The sequence below is a fragment of the Sarcophilus harrisii genome, chromosome 1 (assembly GCF_902635505.1).
Source record: "Sarcophilus harrisii chromosome 1, mSarHar1.11, whole genome shotgun sequence".
Taxonomy (NCBI): Eukaryota; Metazoa; Chordata; class Mammalia; order Dasyuromorphia; family Dasyuridae; genus Sarcophilus; species Sarcophilus harrisii.
Window position 1 is genome coordinate 600,962,136 of NC_045426.1, and position 11,715 is coordinate 600,973,850.

The window sequence follows — 11,715 nt, forward strand, 5'->3', positions numbered from 1 at the left end:
CTTTCAACTTCTTACATGTGACTCTTAAATGCAGAGCTTCATTAAAATACTTAACATAAACTAGACAAATGTGCAAGTGTGTATATATACACAAAGACTTCACGTTTACATTCACAAATGAAGAACTAATTCAAAGACATACAAAGACACAATGAATCCTTGAAATCATGTGACGGTATATGTATCCACAGTTATACATAAATGTTTATGGACACACTTTCCAACATGTTTCCATTAGTGACTAAAAGTCAAGTGCTTTAACTCTTTCCTCTCCAAAATTTATTTTAATATCACTAAATTTTTAAAAATCAAGCACTTTAAATAAGTTTCCTAAACTGAAGTCACTTAAGAAATACAATGTTAATTAAAAGCCGAAGAAACCATAAAAGAATGTTAAGTATCTTTCATATAGTTTAGATAGTAATATATGACTTTCTTGCAAGAATTCATAACATCATTATATATACGCAAAACATGTCATGAATTTATTCTGAAGAATTTACTACCAAATAATAGATACTTTTCCCCAACACTGTGATGAATACTTTCCCAAATGTATCTAAATTTCCAAAATGAATTGTAAACTTATTTGAAAATCCATACAAAATATCTTTTTCACTAAATAACATAAGAGCTTTGCACCTTACTTTAAACATATTTTGATAAGACTAAATTGTGAATAAGATTTGGCCAAAAATATTTTAACTGCATATCCAACAAAAATTGATGGTCTATGAACGTCAAGAACCAAAATAATGCAAAAATTAATATCATCAATCTGTTCTCAATATTGCCCCCTAAATGTAAATGGTCATTTTTTTTTAGCTTCCATTGGTTAACTGATAGTTTTATAAGTAAAAAATTGATTGATATTTTTTAAAAAAATAAATGTTACATTTAAATATAAAATAGAGGTAAACATAAAAATCTCTTCAGTTTTCCTTTTTTTCCCCTTGGAAATGAAATTGCTCAGAAGACCTCAAATAGCATGGATAGAAAATTAACAACTATATTTCCCTCTGACGTGCTAAGAGTTATTACTGATGTGTCTACTTGGGTATTTCAAAGGAATTGCAAGTAGTTGTTTGTTAATCTGTTCTGCAATTTTGTTCACATTTATTTGTTTAGAACCAAAATCCTAACACATAATAAGCTATAATTAACAATTCTGATGAATTAAGTTGTCATTGTATGGAATATATACTTGTCAGTGTGTGATACAAGATTCTGTGCAGTGTTTATAATGTAAAAATATCTGTGTAAGTATGTGAATACTTTTACACCTAGTGAGATAAGCACTTTGTAAATGTTTAGGTATCATACCTTTACTTTTCACAGTGAGATGAGTACAAATATTTAAAATCATGATGTGCAAATAAAATACACAGTTTAGAAGACTGAATAATGCAAAAACTAGTAAATACCTCATTTTTCTGCACTTGAACTTTATCATATATATAGTATGTTAAGACTATTTTATATTACTGTCTTAATTATGTACATTTTCTCTAGATGTGGCTCAATTTTAAATGTAAGGCATATTGCTCCAAGAGTATACTAAAAATTACTTGAACAAAATGAGAGATCCTCACTGTATAATGTCATCATAGTTTATATTTTTTAGACTTGTTGGTTTGGGAAATTATGGCCTTAATGGCCAAATTTTATATGTGTGTGCATGTGTGTGTGTATGCGCGCGCGCGCTTTGCTGGACTTTTAGAAACCCTTCATGTCGCCTCAGATAGGCAAAATAAAGACAGAAACTTAAACATACAATGCATGTGGTTTATGGCTGTTATATATGGATGCATGCTTAAGTGTTATAATGCTCAAAGTAATAACAATGATTGCTTATGAAGTTCAGCAAATTTATCTCAAATGGTAGAAATGTGTCCAATGTTTTCTATAATACCAAATTTCTTATCTTCCAATAAATTGCCTTAATTATACATTAAAGTTTACAGATGAAAGGCATTTATTGAATTCAAAAAGTCAAAGAAAAATCAGAAGTATTTTTGATACATTTATAATCAATTGCCCATTTTTATCTTCAAAACGTTAAATGAAATATTTTTAGCTTTTAATTTTCAAAAAATCTTAGTGATTGAACTTATAAACTGAAAGTTAACTTTTATTAAAACATTGGAAGTATTTTCCATAGACTATTCCTATCATATCAATTACCTAGATACCTAGTTGGTGTATTATGCTGCTTTATGAAATATGACATACAGCAAGTCTCAAAACCAGTATTACAAGCTTAGCAAATAAGATCACATTTTGGTGACGCAGAGAATTCATCACCTTAGGGAAAACTACTTGGGTTAGAGAAGAGTCACCTTTATAGGTTTCATATTATATCTATATAACACTTTTGGATGAGAGAATTGTAAATCATAACATTTAAAAGCCACAAAGGAGATGTACTGTACTATCTCTCTATCTACATACATATATGTGTGTGTATGTATGTATATATATATATATATATACATACACACACACATATATATATATATATTATAAATGCAGCCTCAGTGGCCAATTAATTGCTTTCTTCAACAAAAGCTTGGTTTTTTAAGAAGAGACATTAATGGGACCCTGACATAATGGAGATTTTTGTCATTTCAGTACATTCAGAGATTAAATTAAGTATCATTATCTAAATGATGAATCCTCTACTTTATATGCTATATGCACACCAAGGCTGTAAACTTTATAAAATAGGTCATAAACATACTTAAAAGCATTCACATTTGAATACTGCAAATACTTAAGGTAAAGTATTTTTAAGGCTGGTTTACCTCATACTGCATCTATATTATCTAGAGAATATAGATGTATTATATATAATATACAAGATATACAAATATATAATTATATAAATATGCATATATGTCACAAATGACTTAAAAATCTTTCAAATATCATGATCATTTCAGACATATTCATATGTTTACACTGTTAGATCACCCCTTACTTTAGAAGTATGGTACTGCCAACTGCCAAAAAAAAAAAAAAAAAAAAAAAAAAAGAAGTACACAAATCAAAATATGTTACCTTTGTTCAAACAATACTGCTGTTCATTACATAATAGAAACTGTTTTCCTTAATCTCTCAGGAACTGAGATACTGGTAGATTCTTGGAGTAGTAGAGATTCGGAATGGTTTCAGGCAAAACTGAAGCATATTGTTAAATTAAATCTTAAGGGGAGAGGTTCTTTTGCATACAATTGATGAATTTTTGTGTCATTTTCTGAAAGTTTCACATCCCCACAAACACATAGGCACACACACACATAGACATTCACATACCATTTCAGTAAACAAATAGCTAGTATTAAATCTACAATTTTCTCCTGCCCCTTCCCCCAAGTCATTATTAGTTTTTGATCTGATTTTTCAAAATAACAAACCAACATTCATTAAATTAAAAGAAATGTTGGGCAAACAGTGCTTAAAACTGATGTTTGGAAACTCAAAGCAAAATAAATAAATAAATAATTCCTACCTAACTAAAACAAACCATTAGTACATTGCACTACTGGTGTAAACTATAAAAAGCTGAAGAACTTAAGTTGGCACCCCCTCCCCATGACTTTCTTGGTAAAGCTGTGGTTATCAAATATTCAGCTTTCCAGATTTTACAATTTTTAAAGTTTGTGGTGGATATGAAAAGAAAAAGATAAGAACCACATAATATATAAATTCAGAGTCTGAAGGCTTTTCTGCACACAATAAGTCATTTTGTGCATATTAAGTTCCTTTAACAATAATACCAACTACTATTATTGTTAAAATATCTTTTACATTTTTCTTTAATTCTGCATAACAGCTAATTTTCAGATTATAGGATGTCTCAAATGTACTTATGGAAACAAACCAAAAAGAACTTTATAAAATTAAATTTGGGGTTAAAATTAGACACGGTACAAATTTGTATAAGGGTTTAAATCCCAAAATGGGCTAACATGAAAAATTTTGCTACTAATTTTTTTTTTTTTATCCATCACATGGGGTGGGGCACCTCTGTTCAAGGGTGGAGTATCTCCATTTAAAGGAAAAACTGGCCCAAGTTGATTTGGCCTTTGAAAGTCCTTTCATCTTGCCAATTTATGAAGTTGTCTTGACGTCAATTAACATCACCTAGGTGTTTCTTGTCATACTCATACTTAACTGGAGAAAAGTTCTACTTGGTTGAGGAAGACCAATAGGAGATGAAAAAGCAATAAATAAAATGAGGGTTTTTAAAAGCCTAGGAAATAACTAAATACAAATACATCATCTATGATGTAAAAACAAGTGGGAAAGCACTACTAGTAAAAATGCTACTCTCTTGTTTGTTAATGCTTTCTTTTTTTAAATATGTCATAAGAAATGCCGCATGCTTTCCTTCTTCTGCACTTAAAAATCATTAATATCACAGACTCACTAACAGGTGGAACATTCCTGTACAGAAATATACTCACTAAGTTGTCAATACGGTTAACATTAATTTATTTATCTTGAATAAAATAAAACAAATGGTTTCTCCAAATGAAAAGATGAGAATGAAGCTCTAATAGTCACCAAAAAACCAAATCCCCAAACTGTTAAGTTACTGTAACCTGAAATGCACCAGCCATCACAAAGAGCAATTGGAGAAATCCAGCAGAGCTCAGCAGGAAAGATTTTTAATAACAGATTGAAAAACAAGAATAAAAATAACTGCATCAACAGAGCCTTTCTTCCTCAGGCCACAAGCCCGTTTTTACTTGAATTAAAAAAAAAATGGTATTTTGGCCACTAAAACCAATCCAGAACATTATTAAAAGTTAAAAGCTACCAATTACTTCTGTCTGTTCTTTTAAAGCAAAGTTTGGCATTACGTCAGTTGGTTTAAAGAAAACAAGAAAGAGAGAAAGAAAGAGTAGGAGAGAAAGTTTCCTGCTTGTATAAACTAAACCACCAGGGAAGGTGTCTAGCCACTTGTAAAGTATTTACTGCAGGTTTTTAAAGAGTTAGAAACATTTTAAAAATTGAAAGTTTTTATTAAAAGCATTTAGGAAAAAATTATCTTAATTTGTTGATTTTTTTTTTAAGTAAAAGATCGTTTATATATCAATGACAACTTCTGCAGCACAAAATAAAATCTAATAATGCTTTCAAAACTTATCCAATTCATAGATAAGTTAAAATGAGTATGATATTTGAGGCTCTACTTTAGAAAATGAAAGCTGGACAGAAATAAAAATATTCACTGTAGAACGATTTGCAGGTATCTCGCCGATTCTTTTAACCTAACTCTTGTTAATTCATATGAATTCTCTTTCTCTAGAAACTTTTATAAAATCAGTTCTTCATCTACCATTAGCACAAATAACACTGCCTAATTTATACTACTTCAAGCTTTTAGTGATACAATTTAGAAGACCAAGAACTTATTTCACCTATAATCTCACACTCAGCTGGATGACAGTTCAATGGATGAGCATATTAGTGTTACTAAAGCAATAATATGAACATATTTCCAACAATGCCATATTTACATTTCAAGCAAATAAAGAAATGGTTTATGGATTTGACTTATATGCGTCTTTTTACAATGCGAAATTTTAAAAAAGTTTTCCCCCCATTGAAATATTGAACATTTAATAGCTGCAAGTTAGTTTAAAGTTTTTGAGCATGAGGATGGTAATGCTAACTTTGGCCCTTTTTGAGTTACAAATTTCTAGGGTTTTTCAGTTTTATATGTATCTAAATTGTAGGTGTGCTTAGTGAGAAAAAATTTCTATTCCTAATTGTCAAAGCTAATGTAAATCTATTATAACATCCTATGGGGAATATTAGCATTCCAGAAATCATTATAATGATACTATTAAAAAAAAGAATTAATCTCTTTCTTTAAGTTCATTGCAAAGGACAACTATTTTACTTATCATATGTGTGTATAAAAATAGTAACACAAGGTCTAAATATGCTGTAACTAATTTCTCCAAAGATCAACAGACCATTATTTACAAGGAGAATAAAAAGGAAATAAAATTTAGAATTCATCATCAATATCATTAATAATTTTGAATACAGCTGAAAGGGAAGAGGGGAAGGTAAATCTTGTTTGACATCTAAATGAAGTTTTAACAACAGAAGAAAAACCTATAAAAATTTCTGTGAATACTTGCTTGCTTTTATCAACCTGATTTTGACTTGCGAGGTATAATAGTTGGGACAGAAATTTCTGAGTTTATAGTTTCCTATGCCTGCCAAAAAAGATCCAGACTACCACACTAGTTGTCCTACGAAAACTAAATTAAGCAAAGGCAAATAGCAACTGGAAAGCTGTCAGTCTGTCAATGAATGGCTTCATTTTACACACTAGAAGAATATCTTAATCAGAGTATATTTCATTTGTGAGCCACTGATTACATTTCAAGTTTATCATTTATCCAAGCTTTTTCCTCTTTCCTTTAAGCCTATACTTCAGCAACCTGCTCATAACTTTCATAAAGTTTTTCTGTTATTGTTATACTCAAAAGCCTTATTGTAGTTTCATCATGAGTACAACTAACAAAAAGTGAATTGTTTTAAATCAAAATGATTACTTCTAAAACCTGATATTTAAAATTTGTCATTAATTTCATACCAATTTCAAAATAGGTATTAAGAGAGTTCCTATAACATGTCTCTATTACTTAAAAAAAAAAATTACCACCTAACCTTTCAGCTGTGTCTATTTACTTGAATAAAGATGGTAAGACAAGAGTTTAACTAAAACAATACATGTTTGAGGTGGCTTAATATAAATCTGCAGATCATTAACTGCAAATTTTGAATTACCTCTTTGCATGATATAAAAAAAAAAAGAAATAGAATTGTAACACTATGATTTTAAAAAGCATCTTTTGCTACAGATGCATTCACTCCCTTCTCCTGAGGATTACAAAAGTAAATTTATATAATATGGACATATTGATGTACTCAAAAATTTATTAGTTACGTACCACACAAATTATATCGAGGCTAAAGACTGGAAATAAGCAAGAACTTATATTATTCAGTAAAGATTCAGACTCATCTGTATTTGACCTGTTGTCTTTTGTGCAAGTATATTGGAAAATCTTAAATTCATAAAAATAAATAAATAAATAAATAAAGGCTTCATTCAATCCAAATTATTTCAGACATTTTTAGTTCTAAAAGAATTTAAATCCTCACAACTACATATGACACTTGTTTTAAGATTATATTTTAAAATAATATTTTAGGTGGTAAACAAAACTTTAAGAATACAAACATCAAAGTCGAATAACTAAAGAAATTACTACAAAATATAAATTTGGGGTGGGAGAGAAGAGAAACTTACTGTGCTGTCTATACCCATTAGTCTTGATTGAGTTCAACCATATTTATGATTTACACATAAATATGCTATATTTACATGTTCATGAACATCTATATATATCATAGAAGCTGTAATATTTAGATATGAGACATTTCAGAATACATGTTATTTAGAGATATAAGTCACAATCTTGATAATGTGAACATGTATTTTTCCTCCTAGTTTTGGGTTGTATGTTAATACTAACAATCTTATAACTTCAGCAATCTGATGGCTCTGTGAGTTATTAACTCCACAGATTTTTCAGTGGAAGAAATTGGAGAGACAGAGACACAGAAAGACAGACAGAGGGAAGAAAAGAGCAGAGGAAAAGAGAGAGAAGAGAAGAGAAAAGAAGAGAAGAGAAGAGCTCAAAAGAGAATGGGTTTGACTTGGATAATAAACCAAGTCATTAACAAGCTTTCACATAAAAGTAAAAAATAAAATCTTTAAAATGCTAGTATTATTTCCAGACAGTGTTGTCAGCATGACAACTTACAGGAAATACTTCATTTTCTCATACAAGCCCTGTATTTATTCACAGCCCTGGCATACTACTAAAAAAAAAAAAAAAATTCTCACCGTTTTGGAGTTTGTTTGCTTTTATACATTAATGTGGTGGAATATCTGAGACAGATTTCTAGTTGAATGCACATCATGTAAGAAGTTCAAAAACAGTGTATGCAGTTCAGAAACTTTCATTCTCATTTCGTCCACGTCAAATACTGGCTTTCACCATTACTTTCCTTTGCCTCCTTGCATTTCTAACTCTGGTAGTCTTTTCCAAATGATCAAGTTTTCCTAAAACCAACAGGAAAGCAATTTGATGCCATCAAAATCCATAGGTTTTTCATTTCATCGCTAGAGATTTCTGATGGACTAGTTAGAAGAGTTTTGCTTTCTTATTTATTAGTCAAGGTAAGTGAAGTACAGGACTATAGTTATCATTTCTGGATGATTTCTGTCCCAGGCAGGCCCTATCTGGATTACCCCTTTGTACTTTTTCTAACTCTCTGACCTCTTCTTCTCTCTTTCAGGTAAATTTAGAAAAGTTTAACAAATCAATTTAACTTCTGCATAACTTAACTCTTTCTGACTTTACACTTCACATTTCCTCATTTTAAAGTTTACTGCCATTTTTTTTTTCAAAAGCAGCATCAAACTGTAGAATAGTAGAGACAAAAAAATAATCGTTTTCAAATTTAATTTTACTTCGTCTCTAATCTTTGTCGCCCAAAACTTTCTAACGATCAGTATCCAGAAAGCTGAAAATATGAGGGTGGGAACGAGGAGGTGGAGGGAGTTGGGGGGGTTGGGGGGGTGATGCTGAACCTAAAATTTACTAAATCGAAGATCCGGTCTCAATCCCGAAAAAAACATAAATTGCTTTAAAGTCCTGAAGCCATAAAAGTTACTGCCTTCCCCGGGCAAACACCACCATCTCAGGCAGGTACAAACAAAAAAGCTCTCCAAGTCACAAAGCAACTTCAAACAACTACCACCCCAGGTCCCATCCTCAAATTGCTCATGGAGTCCTAGAATGGTGGAGATATTTGGAGGCACAGGGGTGTCTGCCATGGCCCTTCAAAAATTCCTTTCCCAAGACCAACATCAAAGCCCAGGGAACACCAGCTTCAGAAGGCTGAGAGACTGCCTGCCTAGCCCATCATGGGCTACTTAAATTCAAACTATTGTGATAGTTTTTAATAATTAGCCCCACTGTCACCAATACCCCAAACACACTTTCCCATCACGGACTAAAAAGGATACTTCTTCACAGCCCCCATTCATTTAAAGAAGCGAACCTTTCTTAAAGCCCTGTCATACAAAATGAAAATCGCAAAAGCAACTGGCCCAAGTCTCTAGAAACTACTCCCGACAGAGACAACAGAATATGGGGACACTGCAACTTTGACTTTAAAGAGAGAGAGGGAAAAAAAGTTTTATGCCTGTGTCTGATAGTTTTCTCAAAGCCATCCAAGAATCAGGTCCTCGTTGCCATTTAGAGGACCAGGAAACGGACCCCATTCGCTTTCCCTCTCTTCTTATATTCCTTCCCAACCTTAAAAAGTTTCTCCCAACTTACTACTCTTCATGATGGTCTCTAGTTTCTGCCCCGCTTGTCATGATTCCCATAAAACTTCCAGCAGCAGCAGCAGTAACAACAGCAGCAGCAGCAGTAACAACAGCAGCAGCAGCAGCAGCAGCCAGGGCTATGACTGCAGCAGCTCCTCAGTTGCAACCTCCTCCTGCTCTTCTACTTTGCCCGATGGTGGGGAATTAAAATCAGAAAGAAAGAGACGAGGGGGAGAGGAGAATGGGGGGAAAGGGAGGGGGTGGGGGGGACACCAGTCCTGAAACTTCTTTTTTGGCAAATGGGGATTTGTTTTTCCTCCTCCTCAGCAGCTGAACTTGACCCTCCTGACTCCAGGGGCTACTGCAGTTTGAAGTCGCCAATTTCCAGGGCTCACATGCCTTTGACCCACCAAAACCGGGGGGGGGGGGGGGGTAGAGAAAAGAAAAGAAAAGGGGGAAAAAGAAAGAAAACACACACGCATAAAAAAAATGCATGTGAAATCCGAGAACCCGCTCTGCTTTGCTTTTTACTCTCTCTCTCTCCTTTTTGCAAAGAAAGTCACTTTTAATTCCCAATCCTCTCTCAGCTCACCCACATTTCGCACACACAGAGAACACTTTAGCATGGCCACACTCAACGTGCGCAATATTATCTTACGTAGCGAGAAAGAAAAGCTGATCACCCCCATGCCTTTCTTTTTCCTCCTGCTGATCTCTCTTTCTCCTTCTTTGCCTTTTTTTCCCTCCTCCTTACCTGTTGATTAATCGGCAATAATAACCTCAGCAGCCCGAAAGATGGTGGAGCGGTGGCTAGAGCCATGAACCGTCTTCTGTTGTTTGCAGAGTTGATCTTGGATTATTCGGGGGGGGGGGGGGGGGGGGGGGGGGGGGGGGGGGGGGGGGGGGAGAAAAAAAGGTTTTTCCTGCCTCCCCCCCTCTCTTTTCCCTCCCCCCCCTCTTTTAAAGAGAGAGAGAGAAAGAGAAAGGAAATAGATCTAGGATGTGCCTGATGTGGGTTTTTGGGTTTTGTTTTTTTTTTTGCTTTTCTGTTTTAAAGAAGAAAAAAAAAAGCGAAAACCCAGGGTCTGGAGCAACAACAAGCACCAAAAAAGAGGAGGCTTTAGATTGCAGTGAGATCAGTTCTTTATCAGAAATGTTATCGCTTGTCAGGACCTCGAGCATTACGTCAGTTTCAAGACACCAACACTATTAATATCAAAGGAGCCTTCGCAGAGGAAAGCGCCACCCCAGCCTGAGCTCCCTTAAAGAGACAGTACCGCCGTCCCCGCCGCCGCCGCCGCCGCCGCCGCCGCCGCCGCCGCCGCCGCTGCCGCCTCCTGCAACTCCTCCTCCTGAGCCCAAGGCAGCATCCGCTGCAGCCGCCAAGGGGGAAAGGACGGCTTTGGAGCAGACAATTATTACGAGTTTGAAAGAGCTCCACTGTAGTGGAACATCCGAAAGGGAAGCCACCCCCTCCCCCCCATACACACACACATACCCGGGCTTTCTTACCGAGATATTTTACACAACCCTATCTAAAAAGCTGGCCAGCTTCACTCTGCACCCTCCCCCCTCCCAGTATATCTGTATCTCTTGGCTAGTTAGGGGAAAGGGGGTGGGGGGCATTCTGGAAGTTGTATGGGAAATAAGCGAAGTCATCAAGTACTTACCTTAAAGGGAGGACAATGAAAGGGGGGATGGGGGTGACAATTAATGCCAAGAAAGGACCCCGAGACTGATGCTATAATTTAAAAGGAGGGGAGTTCTGTGAAAGTTAAGTCTTTTATCTTACTTTATTTACTTTCTCTTCTTCTCCTATCCTTTTATTAAATCAACACGGAATTTATGCGTGTGTAACTGTGTTTGAGAGACAGAGATAAAGGAGTCTAAGGTCACCTCCTTGGTGGTTAGTATTTTCCTTGCATTTTATTACAAGAGCTGGGACAGAACAACTTGAACTTTTTCCTAAGTTGGAAAAGTGCAGAGGGATGTTACTGGAGTATTTTGATCTAAGGAGAACTCAGCTACCTCTCTGGGATAAGTTCAGGGATTCCATCACGCTGATAAAACTGGAATATCTTTGTAACATTAGTAGAATTAAATAGTTATTGTTTGGCTCCTCTATTAACAGATGAGGAACCATCAATAGACTTTTTAAAGACTTTAAAAAATATATTTCACATTTTTGAAAACTCTCATTGTTTCTAATCAATTTCCCCTGATGTTTCTGAATGTGATGTTTTTCACTTCTAAACCTCATCAGTGTGAAAAAAAAATTA

General features: G+C 34.3%; 2 protein-coding genes across 6 annotated transcripts in view; one reads left to right on the forward strand and one right to left on the reverse strand.

The window, feature by feature from the left end:
* The window catches only part of TRPS1 (transcriptional repressor GATA binding 1), a 296,456-nt gene extending 286,125 nt beyond the window's left edge, over nucleotides 1-10,331 (reverse strand). For 3 of the 5 annotated variants that reach the window (XM_031947133.1, XM_031947131.1, XM_031947130.1), the window contains exon 1: nucleotides 10,191-10,331. Coding sequence is in view for 1 of the 5 variants with exons in the window: in XM_031947132.1 (XP_031802992.1) it covers nucleotides 9,447-9,456 (10 nt within the window). In the remaining 4 variants the exon portion in view is untranslated. Of the gene's footprint in view, nucleotides 1-9,446; nucleotides 9,521-10,190 lie in introns of those variants that run through there. The other 2 variants (XM_003760334.4, XM_031947132.1) reach the window with 2 other exon arrangements.
* Nucleotides 9,448-10,712, forward strand: LOC116420681 (putative uncharacterized protein DDB_G0271974). Its single transcript, XM_031947134.1, has 2 exons — nucleotides 9,448-9,632; nucleotides 10,607-10,712. Exons 1-2 carry the CDS (start codon nucleotides 9,455-9,457, stop codon nucleotides 10,690-10,692), a joined length of 264 nt encoding a protein of 87 aa, XP_031802994.1. The 5' UTR covers nucleotides 9,448-9,454; the 3' UTR covers nucleotides 10,693-10,712.
* The last annotated feature ends 1,003 nt before the right edge of the window (nucleotides 10,713-11,715 follow it).